Source organism: Salmo salar, chromosome 01, assembly GCF_965601325.2.
Source record: "Salmo salar chromosome 01, fSalSal1, whole genome shotgun sequence".
Classification (NCBI taxonomy): domain Eukaryota; kingdom Metazoa; phylum Chordata; class Actinopteri; order Salmoniformes; family Salmonidae; genus Salmo; species Salmo salar.
In genome coordinates this window covers 162,302,953-162,320,758 of record NC_138291.1, presented here as the reverse complement: position 1 = coordinate 162,320,758, position 17,806 = coordinate 162,302,953, and the positions used below count along the sequence as shown (strand labels likewise).

General features: G+C 45.8%; 1 protein-coding gene across 5 annotated transcripts in view; it reads right to left on the bottom strand.

The window, feature by feature from the left end:
• sez6l (seizure related 6 homolog (mouse)-like) overlaps positions 1-17,579 on the bottom strand; it is a 50,699-nt gene extending 33,120 nt beyond the window's left edge. For all 5 annotated transcript variants that reach the window (XM_045692237.2, XM_082955690.1, XM_082955692.1 and 2 more), the window contains exon 1: positions 17,167-17,579. In XM_045692237.2, the coding sequence (XP_045548193.1) occupies positions 17,167-17,254 (88 nt within the window). In that variant the 5' untranslated portion in view covers positions 17,255-17,579. The remainder of the gene's footprint in view (positions 1-17,166) is intronic.
• Between the last annotated feature and the right edge of the window lie 227 nt (positions 17,580-17,806).

The following is a 17,806-nucleotide window of genomic DNA, read 5'->3' as shown; positions in this document are numbered from 1 at the left end:
ATCATCTGTGGTCTCTCTCTCTCTCTCTCTCAGAGCTGGGTACCACATTATCATGTTCCTGATGCAGTGTTCATCACATCCCCCCATTAGCAACCTATTTAGCACCGTGCTGTGAGTGACAGCCTGTGTGACTATGTGCTGACTCATTAACTGTGCCAGATATCCCACTGCATGAGAGTGGAGGAGAGGAAGAAGTCTATAGAGGGTATTCATTGCCATTTGATGTGTGGGAACAATAAAGACATCCAAGGTTATATAGCAAGTCTTGAGCAACTACACTGAAAGAGAATACACAGAAGGCTGTGTGTGTGTGTGTGTGTGTGTGTGTGTGTGTGTGTGTGTGTGTGTGTGTGTGTGTGTGTGTGTGGTGTGTGTGTGTGTCTAAACTGGCAGAGAAAGCAGTAGACAGTTGACTCTATTGTTAGTTAGTCTGTTTTTATTGATGTTTTTGTGAGATCTGATTGGCTACGCTGATCACATCTTCAGACCCCAAACTGGCAACCTGGCACCCACTGTAACTATGAAAATACATTCCTGAGCTACCACAACAACACACCATGGAGACGCACTCTCATAACCGCAGCTATGCACGCACGCACGCACACACACACACACACACACACACACACACACACACACACACACACACACACACACACACGGTCAGCTTGAACTAAGGCTGGGTCCAGGAATAAGCCTTTAACCAGATAGGTCTATGGAATGAGGTGGAAGAGAATGGGTGTCTTAGCTTAGCCACTCAACTGGGTGGGTGGAGTCTGCACTTTAGGCTCGGCTTTTAAAGGCAAAGTTACCGCGTTCGTGGAGACTGCATTCATGGAGAACTCTGCATAGCTGACAAAGTGTGATCAGATTATTATCATTCATGGAGAACTCTGCATAGCTGACAAAGTGTGATCAGATTATTATCATTCATGGAGAACTCTGCATAGCTGACAAAGTGTGATCAGATTATTATCATTCATGGAGAACTCTGCATAGCTGACAAAGTGTGATCAGATTATTATCATTCATGGAGAACTCTGCATAGCTGACAAAGTGTGATCAGATTATTATCATTCATGGAGAACTCTGCATAGCTGACAAAGTGTGATCAGATTATTATCATTCATGGAAAACTCTGCATAGCTGACAAAGTGTGATCAGATTATTATCATTCATGGAGAACTCTGCATAGCTGACAAAGTGTGATCAGATTATTATCATTCATGGAGAACTCTGCATAGCTGACAAAGTGTGATCAAATTATTATCATTCATGGAAAACTCTGCATAGCTGACAAAGTGTGATCAGATTGAATCCCAGCCCTAAAATGAACGCACCAATTGAAATGTTTCTCTAAGGCTGTAAGCCTGATTGGGTGAGTCAACTGAGAGCTGGGCGCTGATAGGCTGATGCTGATTGAGCTGGGAGCTGATGCTGAGTTGGCTTGTTTCTGTCCGTCAGGCCCTCCAGAGAGAATGCACAGCTGACCTAATGATTTCCACAGTGAGCTGATACACAAACACACCGGTCGATCCTATCTGTAACTGGGTGTTTGAGTCAGGCTATGGGTCCCTCTCTCTCATCCTCCTCTATCACTTTATTTATATACCTCCTCCGTACTCCCTCCCTCCCCTCTCATCCCTCTCTCTCTGCCGCCCAGTTCTTCTCTATACAGAGTGTTGTGTAACTATGTATCTCAAGGACAACACAAGTTATTAATAAGCACTATTAGCAAATTACTAATAAGCACTTTCATCATCATTTGTGTCTGCCTACGGTATCCCACTCAACCATTTCTAACAGAGAAGATTCAGTAAAAGCACACTCATGGGAGGATTAACCTTGTCTGAGACCTGAAGACTTGTGTTAGCTCTCCAAGCTGATGCCAAGGTTGGAGCTCAGCGCGGGTAACACATTCACGTTGTGAATAGATGACCTGGGTTCAAATCCGACAGCAGTACTTTAAAATCCTTCTTTCCTTGAAGTAACCTCTGATCTGACTGGATCTATATTCATCTGACTGACACACACATCTATCTCATGCCTTTCTGACATTTCATCCTTAATGATGCACTATGCAGAAATCACACTGCCATTTCCTGTTTTTTGTTGTTGACATTTTTTAAATGTAACCTTTATTTAACCAGGCAAGTCAGTTAAGAACAAATACTTATTTACAATGACAGCCTAGGAACAGTGGGTTAACTGCCTTGTTCAGGGGCAGAACAACAGATTTTTACCTTGTCAGCTCAGGGATTTGATCTAGCAACCTTTTGGTTACTGGCCCAACGCGCTAACCACTAGGCTACCTGGTTGCTAAAATTAAAATAGTTTGCCTAATTTCAGTTTAAGTGGCAAAACAAGCAAGCATAGTGTAGAGAATCATTGTACCATCTCAACCACTGTAAAGAAAATATATGCCATGACCAAAAACATAGTAATTTCAGCTGTATGAAGCTGGTGTACAAAACCAAAAGTAAAAAGACACAAAACCTAAACTTAAGAACAGGAAGAATATAAATAGCGCACATAGAACAGATCTACCACTTCTTAGACTTTCAATGAGAATGACAGATCTATTCTATGCGAATTTGGTCGGTTTGCCCAGAAAGTTACATATTGCAGCTTTAATGTTTATTAACATTCTCCATGTTGACAAGCAATCCCCACGGAAACCCTCAGGTACTTGCTAAAGCATTCTTCCTCCTTCTCCCCCACACACCTCCCCCATCACTACTCTCCTTCCGCCCACACACCTCCCCCATCACTACTCTCCTTCCGCCCCCACACCTCCCCATCACTACTCTCCTTCCGCCCCCACACCTCCCCCATCACTACTCTCCTTCCGCCCCCACACCTCCCCCATCACTACTCTCCTTCCGCCCCCACACCTCCCCCATCACTACTCTCCTTCCGCCCCCACACCTCCCCCATCACTACTCTCCTTCCGCCCCCACACCTCCCCATCACTACTCTCCTTCCGCCCCCACACCTCCCCCATCACTACTCTCCTTCCGCCCCCACACCTCCCCCATCACTACTCTCCTTCCGCCCCCACACCTCCCCCATCACTACTCTCCTTCCGCCCCCACACCTCCCCATCACTACTCTCCTTCCGCCCCCACACCTCCCCATCACTACTCTCCTTCCGCCCCCACACCTCCCCCGTCACTACTCTCCTTCCGCCCCCACACCTCCCCCGTCACTACTCTCCTTCCGCCCCCACACCTCCCCCGTCACTACTCTCCTTCCGCCCCCACACCTCCCCCGTCACTACTCTCCTTCCGCCCCCACACCTCCCCCGTCACTACTCTCCTTCCGCCCCCACACCTCCCCCGTCACTACTCTCCTTCCGCCCCCACACCTCCCCCGTCACTACTCTCCTTCCGCCCCCACACCTCCCCCGTCACTACTCTCCTTCCGCCCCCACACCTCCCCCGTCACTACTCTCCTTCCGCCCCCACACCTCCCCCGTCACTACTCTCCTTCCGCCCCCACACCTCCCCGTCACTACTCTCCTTCCGCCCCCACACCTCCCCGTCACTACTCTCCTTCCGCCCCCACACCTCCCCGTCACTACTCTCCTTCCGCCCCCACACCTCCCCGTCACTACTCTCCTTCCGCCCCCACACCTCCCCCATAACTACTCTCCTTCCGCCCCCACACCTCCCCCATCACTACTCTCCTTCCGCCCCCACACCTCCCCCGTCACTACTCTCCTTCCGCCCCCACACCTCCCCCATCACTACTCTCCTTCCGCCCCCACACCTCCCCCATCACTACTCTCCTTCCGCCCCCACACCTCCCCCATAACTACTCTCCTTCCGCCCCCACACCTCCCCCATCACTACTCTCCTTCCGCCCCCACACCTCCCCCATCACTACTCTCCTTCCGCCCCCACACCTCCCCCATAACTACTCTCCTTCCGCCCCCACACCTCCCCCATCACTACTCTCCTTCCGCCCCCACACCTCCCCCATCACTACTCTCCTTCCGCCCCCACACCTCCCCCATCACTACTCTCCTTCCGCCCCCACACCTCCCCATCACTACTCTCCTTCTGCCCCCACACTTTCCCAATTCCTCTCGATCTCCTCCTTTAATTCCTTCTCTCCCTAGATCTCATATCTTTACTCTACTGGTAACTGGAGGCGAGCAGGAGTGCGAGTTGAGTTTCAATTACTTCTGGACACACACACACACACACACACACACACACACACACACACACACACACACACTAGACCAGTGCATAGTGGAGCCAAATAACAGGCTTCAGTGAATCATAATGGTTTCTTTCAATATCATCATGGTTATTTATGGCTCATAATTCACTCCTCCGCTCTCTCACTTCTCTTCTCTCTCTTTCACTATATGGTTTGTATGGCAGTATGTGTCTGATGATGACCCTATCATTCACTCCTCTGCTTCCCTCTCCTCTACCATCACTACAGCCATACATTCCTCCTCACTTTCTCTCCTCTACCATCACTACAACCATACATTCCTCCTCACTTTCTCTCCTCTACCATCACTACAGCCATACATTCCTCCTCACTTTCTCTCCTCTACCATCACTACAGCCATACATTCCTCATCACTTCATCTCCTCTACCATAACTACAGCCATACATTCCTCATCACTTCCTCTCCTCTACCATCACTACAGCCATACATTCCTCATCACTTCCTCTCCTCTACTTTCCCACTCCTGCCGCATTCCAACTACTTAACCATCACTCGTTTTGATACCAAGAATGATGACTGCATCCAAACCATCTCTGGTCATATCAGTTATGCTCTTAATAGGTTATGTCATCAATATGAGTCAACCTAATGGGTGATGTCATCAACATCAGTCAGTCTTCTTCCCGTCAGTTCAATCCATCTGGGAGCTCAGGTTTCAGAGATGGGAGACAAGAGACGGTTTGTGATCTAGTCACCTCCAAAATGATTAGCACCCTTGATAAAGATGAGCAAAGAAGACTGTTTAAATAAGTAATACAAAAACTGAGCTATATTGTATACTTAAAACATTGGAAAATGTCATTATTTTATACAAATACAATTGCTCAGAGAAAAATATTTTGTTAAACAAGTAATAAATATGCACCCTCCCCTTGCAAGGATAACGGCACAGCCTTTTTCTATAATGTTTTATGAGATTGGAGAACACATTGAGAGGGATGTTAGACCATTCCTCAATACAGAATCTTTCCAGATTATTGATATTCTTCAGTCTGTGCTCATGGACTGCCGTCTTCAATTCAAACCACAGGTTCAATGGGGTTCAACTAAGTACAGAGACTGAGATGGCCATTGCAAAATGTTGATTTTGTGGTTAATTAACAATTTATTTGTAGATTTTGTGCGTGCTTGGGGTCATTGTCTTGCTGGAAGATCCACTTGTGGACAAGCTTCAGCCTCCTGGCAGAGGCAAAAATGTTTTTGGCAAAAATGTCCTGGTACTTGGTAGAGTTCATGATGCCGTTGACCTTAACAAGTGCCACAGGACCAGTGGAAGCAAAACAGCCCCATAACATCACAGATCCACCACCATAGGTATGAGGCTATTTTCTGCAAATGCATCCTTTTTGAGGCCAAACCCACCAAAGAGCTCTATTTTCATCTCATCTGTCCATAGCACCCAGTTCCAATCCAAGTGCCAATGCTGTTTAGCAAACTCCAGGTGTTTAAATTTGTTGGTTGTTCTCAAAGTATTTTTTATTCCAACCGTTCCAAATAGCCTATTGCCATGGAGGTGGTATCTAATTGTAGACTTGGATACCAAATCTGTACGTGGGGACAAGATACCCATGCATTCTCTACCAGGAAAGTTTACCACTGTTCCATTGGTTTTAAACTTCTTAATTGTTGTAAAGTGGCATATTTGTTTTTTTCAGTAGTGTTTTTGGACCCATTCCCTGACTTACGAAAGTCAACAACAATGTGTCTTTTCATGTATGGATTATTTTCCTTTCCCCATGGTTATGGATGAAACTGCCTGTCACAGTCTCACGTCAAAACTACACATTCATCCAGGTTTCTCAAAAGTTAAATATAAGTGTTTAAGATTAACTTTAGGCCTTGTCTCCGAATTTTTAAGGTTAGGGTTAAGTTTAGGCATTAACTCAGACATCTTAGGGTTAGTCATTAACTCTGCATGGCTAAGGTAAGGGTTAAGGTTTGGGTTAGGCTTAAACAAAAATCTCAAAAACAACTTTCTATTACTGGATTCGAACTTGCAACCCTTGGAATCAGAGGCAGATGCTTATGCTCACTGTTGCCCCTAGTGGCCGGATTCTACGTCATCTGCCCACATCCTCAGGCACGAATGGTCGTCAAATACTGACTTGTTCCATGGGTGACCTGGCTGGATGGATTCTGCATACATTACCACATTTTTATAACCCAGTGAAACAGGAAGCCATGGAATGCCAATATTCAGTTCTGTAAACTGAGATTAATTTTAAAAAGTAGAACGTTAATGTAGATTTAATTTTGTTTAATTTAATTTATAAGAATCTTTAGGGTGTCAATAATTTTGACACTTATCTACTCAAGGGTTATTCTTTATTTTTATTATTTTCTACATTCTAGAATAATAGTGAAGACATCACAACTATGAAATAGCACATATGGAATCATGTAGTAAGCAAAAATGTGTTAAACAAATAAAAATATATTTTATATTTGAGATTCTTCAAAGTAGCCACTCTTTTCCTTTGCACACTCTTGACATTCTCTCAACCAGCTTCATAAAGTAGTCATCTGGAATGCATTTCAATTAATAGGTGTGCCTTCTTAAAAGTTCATTTGTGGAACTTCTTTCCTTCTTGATATGTTTGAGCCAATCAGTTGTGACAAGGTACGGTGGGTATACAGAAGATAGCCCTATTTGGTAAAAGACCAAGTCCATATTATGGCAAGAACAGCTCAAATAAGCAAAGAGAAATTACAGTCCATCATGACTTTAAGACACGAAGGTCAGTCAATCCAGAAAACTTCAATAACTTTTTCAGTGCAGTCGCAAAAACATCAAGCGCTATGATGAAACTCGCTCTCATGGACCACCACTGGAAAGTAAGACCCAGAGTTACCTCTGCTGCAGAGGATAAGTTAATAAGAATAACTGCACCTCAGATTACAGCCCAAATAAAATGCTTCACAGAGTTCAAGTAACAGACATCTCAACATCAACTGTTCAGAGGAGACTGTGTATCAGGCCTTCCACGGTCGAATTGCTGCAAAGAAACCACTACTAAAGGACATCATTAATAAGAAGAAACTTGCTTGGGCCAAGAAACACAAGCAATGGCCATTAGACCGGTGGAAATCTGTCCTTTGGTCTGATGACTCCAAATTTGAGATTTTTAGTTCCAACTGTGTCTTTGTGAGCCGCAGAGTAGGTGAACGGATGATCTCCGCATGTGTGGTTCCCACCGTGAAGAATGGAGGAGGAGGTGTGATGGCGTGGGGGTGCTTTGCTGGTAACACTGTCTGTGATTTATTTAGAATTCAAGGCACACTTAACCATCATGGCTACCACAGCATTCTGCAACGATACGCCATGCCATCTGGTTTGCGCTTAGTGGGACTATCATTTGTTTTTCAACAGGACAATGACACAACACACCTCCAGGCTGTGTAAGGGCTATTTGACCAAGAAGGAGAGTGATGTAGTGCTGCATCAGATGACCGGGCCTCCACAATCACCGACCTCAACCCAATTGAGGTGGTTTTGGATGAGTTGGACCGCAGAGTGAAGGAAAAGCAGCCAACAAGTGCTCAGCAAATGTGGGAACTCCTTCAAGACTGTTGGAAAAGTATTCCAGGTGAAGCTGGTTGAGAGAATGCCAAGAGTGTGCAAAGCTGTCATCAAGGCAAAGGATGGCTACTTTGAAGAATCTCAAATATATTTTGATTTGTTTAACACTTTTTTGGTTACTACATGATTCCATGTGTGTTATTTCATAGTGTGGAGGTCTTCACTATTATTCTAGAATGTAGAAAATAGTCAAAATAAAGAAAAACCCTTGAATGAGGAGGTGTGTCCAAACTTTTGACTGGTACTGTATATTTTTTAAGCATACAATATAGCTGTGTGTGTGTGTGTGTGTGTGTGTGTGTGTGTGTGTGTGTGTGTGTGTGTGTGTGTGTGTGTGCGCGTGCGTGCGTGCGTGATGAATCTTACAGCAGGCATAACTGTGAGAATACAATACCTCAATGATCAATAACATCTTGTTTGTATAGACCATTTAACAAATGCCTTAGTCATCAAGTGCATAACAGCTACCAAGACCTACTCCCCCACAGAGCATGGCGAGGCAACAGTAACCACTGAAAAGGCTTATTATATGATATCCCTCTCTCTCCATCTCTCCCTTCCTCTCCGTCTCTCCTCGTCTCCGCTCAGTTGTCTCATCTCGTCTCTCCTCTCTTCCATACTCACAGGCACACTCTAGTTTCTAAAACTCCCAACAGCTATGTTCCAATCAGACCTTCTGTGTTCCAAAGGCCAGATGAGTTGATATCTGAAAATTGGTGCGTAGCAACAAAGAGCCAGCGGGATAGTTCCAGCAGGATGAATTGATTTAACTGTCTTATAGTCATGATGGGCTTTTCCACCAAACCATTTTTGAGGTGATGATGTCGAGAAGTAGAAAAAAAATAAAATAATAATAATAAATAATAATTCACACAATAACAGATATATCCCCACACTTTAGATGGAATCTGAGTTCTATAGAATCATTTCAGTTTTGATTTGTTCAGAGCGTTAGTGTAGATGCCACATTGTTCTTTGACACTGCAGAACATTGTGAAAAACTGAGTTTAAATGTATTTGGCTAAGGTGTATGTAAACTTCCAACTTCAACTGTATTTATTCACCCTATTCGCTATGAAGCCCCTAAACAAGATCTGGTGCAACCAATTACCTTCAGATGTCACATAATTAGTGAAATTAAGTCCACCTGTGTGCAATCTAAGTGTCACATGATCGGTCACATGATCTCAGTATATACAGTTGAAGTCGGAACTTTACATACACCTTAGCCAAATACATTTAAACTCAGTTTTTTACAATTCCTCACATTCAAACCTAGTAAACATTCCCTGTTTTAGTTCAGTCAGGATCACCATTTTAAGAATGTGAAATGTCAGAATAATAATAGAATGATTTATTTCAGCTTTTATTGGTTTCATCACATTCCCAGTGGGTCAGAAGTTTACATACACTCAATTAGTATTTGGTAGCATTGCCTTTAAATTGTTTAACTTGGGTCAAATGTTCGGGTAGCCTTCCACAAGCTTCCCACAATAAATTGGGTGAATTTTGGCCAATTACTCCTGACAGAGCTGGTGTAACTGAGTCAGGTTTGTAGGCCTCCTTGCTCGCACACGCTTTTTCAGTTCTGCCCACACATTTTCTATGGGATTGAGGCCAGGGCTTTGTGATGGCAACTCTAATACCTTGACTTTGTTGTCCTTGAGCCATTTTGCCACTTTGGAAGTATGCTTGGGGTCATTGTTCATTTGGAAGACCAATTTGTGACCAAGCTTTAACTTCCTGACTGATGTCTTGAGATGTTGCTTCAATATATCCACATCATTTTAATTTCTCATGATGCCATCTATTTTGTGAAGTGCACCCCCACAACATGATGCTGCCACCCCCGTGCTTCACGTTTGGGATGGTGTTCTTCAGCTTGCAAGCCTCCCCCTTTTTCCTCCAAACATAACAACGGTCATTATGGCCAAACAGATCTATTTTTGTTTCATCAGACCAAAGGACATTTCTCCAAAAAGTACAATCTTTGTCCCCACGTGCAGTTGCAAACCGTATTCTGGCTTTTTTTAATGGCGGTTTTGGAGCAGTGGCTTCTTCCTTGCTGAGCGGCCTTTCAGGTTATGTCGATAAAGGACTCGTTTTACTGTGGATATAGATACTTTTGTGCCTGTTTCCTCCAGCATCTTCACAAGGTCCTTTGCTGTTGTTCTGGGATTGATTTGCACTTTTCTCACCAAAGTACGTTCATCTCTAAGAAACAGAACGCATCTCCTTCCTGAGCAGTATGATGGCTGCATTGTCTCATGGTGTTTATACTTGCATACTATGGTTTGTACAAATGAACGTGTGTCAGAGGATTTCTTCGTCGGAGGACGAACTGGCGAAATCATCATCGGAAAATGAGGACCAATATGCAGCAGAGTTGAGATGGTTCATTTTGAACTTTTAATAAATTCCAAAACGAACATACAAAATAACAAAAACGAACGCACGATACACTGACAGTCCTGTTAGGTTTACACACACTAAACAATCTCCCACAATTAAACAGACAAACACACCCAACTAATATAGGACTTCCAATCAAAGGCAACACCACACAGCTGCCTTCAATTGGAAGTCCACCCCAATTAACCAAACATAGACATACAACTAACTAGATCAACATAGAAATACGTGAATCTCAAACAGTGCCCAAAAACCCCGGAATACTAAATCAAATGCCCTTACTACAAAAACACCACCCTGAACCACATAAAACAAATACCCTCTGCCACGTCCTGACCAAACTAAAATGACAATTAACCCTTATACTGGCCAGGACGTGACAGTAACCCCCCCCCTTAAAAGGTGCTAACCCCGGAAGCACCTTAAGAAAAACAAGAAAAACAACCCCAAACAACAACAAAACAAAAATTCCCCCCTACTAAAGGGAGGGAAGGGAGGGTGGCTGCCGTCAACGACGGCACTGTGCTACACCCCCCCTCCCCAACCCACCTATATCTGGAGGTGGCTCCGGTTCTGGCCGTTCCAGGCAGTCGGGCCACTCTGGCATCGCCGGGGGGCAGTCGGGGCAGTCTGGCGGCTCCGGCCGCTCCGGCGACTCCTGACTGGCGGGCGGCTCCGGCGACTCCTGACTGGCGGGCGGCTCCGGCGACTCCTGACTGGCGGGCGGCTCCGGCGACTCCTGACTGGCGGGCGGCTCCGGCGACTCCTGACTGGCGGGCGGTTCTGGCGACTGTTGACTGGCGGGCGGCTCTGGCGACTGTTGACTGGCGGGCGGCTCTGGCGACTTTAGACTGGCGAGGCTGGGTTTACGCACTAGATGCCTTGTGCGTGGTGCTGGTACTGGGCGTACCAGACTGGGAACACACACCTCCAGGCTAGTGCGGGGAGCGGGAACAGGATGAGTCAGACTGGGCTGACGTACTTCCGGGTCTGCACGAGAGACAGGAGCTGGAAACCTAGGGCTATGGAGGCGCACAGGCGGTCTTGATCTTACCTCCTGCACAACCCGTCCTGGCTGGATGGAACTAGTAGCCCTGTACGAGCGGGGTGCTTGTACAGGGCAGACTGGGCTGTGCAGGGGCCTGATGGTAGCAGTGCGTAGAGCGGGAGTTGGGTAGCCTGGTCCTCGGAGGCGTACCGGCGACCAGATGCGCTGCGCAGGCATCCTCCTACCAGGCTGGATGCCCGCTCTAGCACGGCACCTGCGAGGGGCTGGAATAACGCGCACCGGACTGTGCGTGCGTATGGGTGAGATGTTTCGCTGAGGAGCGCACTATGGCGCTCTCCACCTCATACGCTCCTCCATATAACCACGGGTAGCTGACTTCCGGCTCTTCCTAGGCCTAGCCAAACTACCCGTGTGCCCCCCCCAAAAAAATGATTGGGGGTGCCTCTCGTGCTTCAACGCCAATCGTGATCCTCGGAAACGTTCCCGGTCCATACCAGCCTTTCGCCTTTCCTCTCTCTCGCTTACCACCTGTCCCCATGGAAGGCGATCTTTTCCTGCTTGTATCTCCTCCCAAGTGTAGGAGCCTTCTCCCCCCAAGATCTCCTCCCAAGTCCATCTCTCTCGTTTGTCCAACTCGAAATTCCGCTGCTCCTTCCTCTGCTGCTTGGTCCTGGTTTGGTGGGAGATTCTGTCAGGGATTTCTTCGTCGGAGGACGATATGGCGAAATCATCATCGGAAAATGAGGACCAATATGCAGCAGAGTTGAGATGGTTCATTTTGAACTTTTAATAAATTCCAAAACGAACATACAAAATAACAAAAACGAACGCACGATACACTGACAGTCCTGTTAAGTTTACACACACTAAACACGGAACAATCTCCCACAATTAAACAGACAAACACATCTAACTAATATAGGACTTCCAATCAAAGGCAACACCACACAGCTGCCTTCAATTGGAAGTCCACCCCAATTAACCAAACATAGACATACAACTAACTAGATCAACATAGAAATACGTGAATCTCAAACAGTGCCCAAAAACCCCGGAATACTAAATCAAATGCCCTTACTACAAAAACACCACCCTGAACCACATAAAACAAATACCCTCTGCCACGTCCTGACCAAACTAAAATTACAATTAACCCTTATATTGGCCAGGACGTGACAACGTGGTACCTTCAGGCGTTTGGAAATTGCTCCCAAGGAAGAACCAGACTTGTGGAGGTCTACAATTATTTTTCTGAGGTCCTGGCTGATTTCTTTTGATTTTCCCATGATGTCAAGCAAAGAGGCACTGAGTTTGAAGGTAGGCCTTGAAATACATCCACAGGTACACCTCCAATTGACTCAAATGATGTCAATTAGCCTATCAGAAGCTTCTAAAGCCATGACATCATTTTCTGGAATTTTCCAAGCTGTTTGAAGGCACAGTCAACTTAGTGTATGTAAACTTCTGACCCACTGGAATTGTGATACAGTGAATTATAAGTCAAAATAATCTGTCTGTGAGCAATTGTTGGAAACATTACTTGTGCCATGCACAAAGTAGATGTCCTAACTGACTTGCCAAAACTCAAGAAATGTGTGGAGTGTTTGAAAAACAAGTTTTAATGACTCCAACCTAAGTGTATGTAAACTTCAGACTTCAACTGTATACACCTGTTCTGAAAGGCCCCAGAGTCTGCAACACCACTAAGCAAGGGGCACCACCAAGCAAGCGGGACCATGAAGACCAAAGAGCTCTCCAAACAGGTCAGGGACAAAGTTGTGGAGAAGTACAAATCGGGGTTGGGTTATAAAAAAATATCATAAACTTTGAACATCCCACAGAGCACCATTAAATCCATTATTAAAAAATGGAAAGAATATGGCACCACAACAAACCTGCCAAGAGAGGGCCGCCCAACAAAACTCACGGATCAGTCAAGGAGGGCATTAATCAGAGAGGCAACAAAGAGACCAAAGATAAACCTGAAGGAGCTGCAAAGCTCCACAGCGGAGATTGGAGTATCTGTCCATAGGACCACTTTAAGCTGTACACTCCACAGAGCTGGGCTTTACGGAAGAGTGTCCAGAAAAAAAGCCCTTGCTTAAAGAAAAAAATAAGCAAACATGTTTGGTGTTCGCCAAAAGGCATGTAGGAGTCTCCCCAAACATATGGAAGAATGGGTACTCTGGTCAGATGAGACTAAAATTGAGCTTTTTGGCCATCAAGGAAAACGCTAAGACTGGCGCAAACCCAACACCTCTCATCACCCCTCGAGGACACCATCTCCACAGTGAAGCGTGGTGTTGGCAGCATCATGCTATGGGGATGTTTTTCCATCGGCAGGGACTGGGAAACTGGTCAGAATTGAAGGAATGATGGATGGCACTAAATACAGGGAAATTATTGAGGGAAACCTGTTTCAGCCTTCCGGAGATTTGAGACTGGGATGGAGGTTCACCTTCCAGCAGGACAATGACCCTAAGCATACTGCTAAAGCCACACTCGAGTGGTTTAAGGCAAAACATTTAAATGTCTTGGAATGCCCTAGTCAAAGCCTAGAACTCAATCCAATTCAGAATCTGTGGTATGACTTAAAGATTGCTGTACGCCAGCTGAACCCATCCAACTTGAAGGTGCTGGAGCAGTTTTGCCTTGAAGAATGGGCACAAATCCCAGTAGCTAGATGTGCCAAGCTTATAGAGACATACCCCCAAGAGACTTGGAGCTGTAATTGCTGCAAAAGGTGGTTCTACAAAGTATTGACTTTTGGGGGGGGGGGGGGGGGGTGAATAGTTATGCTTGTTCAAGTTCAGTTTTTTTGTCTTATTTCTTGTTTGTTTCACAATAAAAAATATTTTGCATCTTCAAAGTCGTAGGCATGTTGTGTAAATCAAATGATACAGCCCCCCCAAAAAAATCTATTTTAATTCCAGGTTGTAAGGCAACAAAACAGGAAAAATGTCAAGGGGGGTGAATACTTTCGCATCATGCCAGACAGACGTAACTATAGGCGTCGCTCTGAGTATTGCTTCTACCTTCTCTTATCACGCACACAGTCTCTGGAACGGGACCAGGCAGGCTCTTCAATGGGACTGTAATGAAGGGTAGACAGACGAGGGGTCTGTTCAGATAATGGTGATGTGGGATGAAGCAAAGAGAAGATGAAATATTAGCTGTGTAAAAAGCTGGGCTGGAAACTATCCTGATCGTGCCAATCAACTGGAACCTCAAACTCAACTCACAGCCATCAGCCCTAAGGTGACAGTTAGTATTGAACTGGGCCCAGCTAGAATGGGCTTACTGCACCTTATACTGTGCACAAATGTGATTCTAACCACTGACCCCTAACTTTAACAGCTAAAATAGCTTAGGGTAGGTATTGCCCATTCTGGTCCTTTTTAACATCTAGACAAGCCACAGCATCAAATCAAATCAAATGCTTACTTACAAGCCCTGTCATCATCCCGACCCTAGTAGAGGCTGGGCTAAAGCTGTGGAAACATCAATGCACAGACACTTAGTCAGGACAACAACAGCAGCAAGGACAAAACGGGGGAAGAGACAGCACAACACAAAACTCCTGACAGTTCAATCACACCGCGCACAGATTGGGCTGGGTTCATAGCAGCTCAGCCACACAGTTAAGCTGCAGTTAATTGCTTCTATTGTGGAATAGTGTCAGCAGCATCCCTACAACCACAAAGTCAGCCAGAACTGATCATCTTGAACACACACACACAGTTGTCAATGTTATACTATGGTGAAGGGAGGTCCTCAGGCGAATGAGAGAAAATGGTGAGGAAAAAATAAGAGGTGATCTGATGAGAAGAGAAAGACGAATTACGGATGAGTGAGTTTTACAGAGAAGAGAGCAGACAACCTGCCACGGAGAGGAGAGCGGAGAGGGGAGAGAGAGGAGAGAGGCCAGTATGAGAGAGGGGAGAGGGGAGTATGAGAGAGGAAAGAGGGGAGAGAGAAGAGGAGTGTATGAGAGAGAAGAGGGGTGAGGAGAGAAGAGGGGAGAGGAGGAGTATGAGAGAGGGGAGAGGGGAGAATGAGAGAGGAGAGAATGAGAGAGGAGAGAATGAGAGAGGAGAGAATGAGAGAGGAGAGGAGGAGTATGAGAGAGGGGAGTATGAGAGAGGGGAGATGGGAGTATGACAGAGGGGAGAGGGGAGTATGAGAGAGGAGAGGGGGGAGTATGAGAGGGGAGAGGAGGAGTATGACAGAGGGGAGAGGGGAGTATGAGAGAGGAGAGGGGGGAGTATGAGAGGGGAGAGGAGGAGTATGAGAGAGGGGAGTATGAGAGAGGGGAGATGGGAGTATGAGAGAGGAGAGGGTGGAGGAGAGAGGAGGAGTATGAGAGAGGGGAGATGGGAGTATGAGAGAGGGTAGTATGAGAGAGGGGAGGAGAGGGGGAGTATGAGAGAGGGGAAAGGGGAGTATGAGAGGGGAAAGGGGAGATGGGCGTATGAGAGATGGGAGATGAGAGGGGAAAGGTGAGTACGAAAGAGGGGAGAGAGGGGCGTATGAGAGAGAAGAAAGAAAAGGGGGAGAAGAGGAGGGGAGGAGATGATAATAGAGGGGAGGATAAGAGGACAGAAACTGTGGGAGTGAATGTGATACCAGAAGAGTAGAAAGAGAAGAGAGAAATAGATGAAAGAAAAGAAGTGCTGGCTAGAGAATAACGTGCCAGCTTCCATCTAATGTCCTCCCACGAGTTCTCTTTACCTTGTAGAGTCCAGCGGTCACAGAGACCAGACCTCTGTGTCCTAGCCCGTTACAGACACGGTCAACTGGCGTAACAAGGTCAATCTAATAACAACACATAATATACTTCCGATAAAATATCTGTACGTGTACAAGGACAGAGCTAATGTCTCAGAAACAGTGTGCGCACACACAGACACACACACACAGCAGCGTGGGCATCAATTAGTGTGCGTGGTGATACAATGAACGCATTAGAGCCAGTTTCATGGCAGCCCAGTCAGTGGGTGTCTGTGATATGACTAGAGAACTACAGAACACAGAGCCTATCAGCAAATGAAGAGGAATTACCTAACAGCCCCTCTGAAGGCAAAACACATAATAATGTATTATTATAGCCCATGAACTGAGAGATAAATAAATAGTGTGTGTGAGAGAGAGAGAGAGAGAGAGAGAGAGAGAGAAATAACATGTTGATTAAATAGAGAACATCAACAGCAGAGAAATGGTCCTATATTTCTGTCTGACATTCAGTTAGCAGGATTGTGGAGGGTCATAGATAGTCTGACACACACACACACACTCTTTGTCGAGGCGCAGATCATGTTGCTGCAACCCCACAAATCAGTACATGTTTTGTAAGATTAGTCACACACAACGCACGCGCATTAGACATATATATTTTTTCTGACAAACAGAGATATTCATGAAGTCATAGCCAGAATCCAAAAACAACAATTGGATAGGCTAATTGTCGTGTGTGTTGTGTTTTTTGTGCCCGTCTCTCTCCCACGCGTCACGTTTTACTGTAGGCTATTCCACAGCCTGTAACAACAAGCTCTATCAGGACCAAAACAACAGTAGCCGAGGTCTAGATCCTCCAGCCTAACGGTCTAAGCACATGATATGGCCAATGGAATTTAAAGTGCTAAAACATGAATTATACTAGCCTACCAGGCCTAAAATTAAGATTCGTATCATGCTTATAATTGGAAAACGCGAATAGTCCTATTTATGTAGCCTACGCTATTTAGCCTTCACCAGCAGAATAGACAGACAAACCAAAGTTGTGATAGTCATTCATGCTGGATAGGAGCCAGGGGTAACCTCATTCATTCAACTCAGCCCAATGGGTTAGGCGCTTAGGGCAAAAACGCGCGCGCGCGCACACACCAGTCAGAAAGTTAAACTCAGCATCGTTACCTTGTGTTTCTGCCGCGACGCCGGTCCAAATCATACAGAGACAGAGCAGCGCTGGCAGGGCACCGATTCGGTAACGGCATGGTGGCATGGCTCCACACAGCCAGGCAGAGCCGGTCCGTCCAGAGAGAACTGCTAACGGGAAATGCACGAGGAGAATAGTTGGGTGGTGGTCGACGTTCGATCTGCACCGCGACAGTTGTGCTCGCGCAGCAGGGATCTTCTAGATGTGACGCGCCGCTTGTTTTTCTCCTCAAGGCGCACTGTGAGGCTCAGTGTGGTGGTTTCTCTGCGGTCCGTATGTCATGCCTCTCTCGCCTGAACCCCGCAATCTGCCGGGTCTCTTCTTCCTCTTCTGCCCTGATCTCTCTCTCCTCCCTCTCAGTACCAATCTGCATGCCTCTCTCTCTTTCGCAAACACACACACACACCCACATACCTGACATTAAAGGCCTGTAATGACAGCTCGATAGTCCATAGTCTACATTTAAAGATATGTCCTGGCTTCAAATTCCAAAAAGAAGTAAAGCTATATTCAGTGCAAATGTTAATTTATTGTCTTTTCATTAGAGAGGATAAATGACAAAAGAATGTAATCAAGTTAATAGGATTTGCTGTGATTAATCCCGATTAATTTCAAATT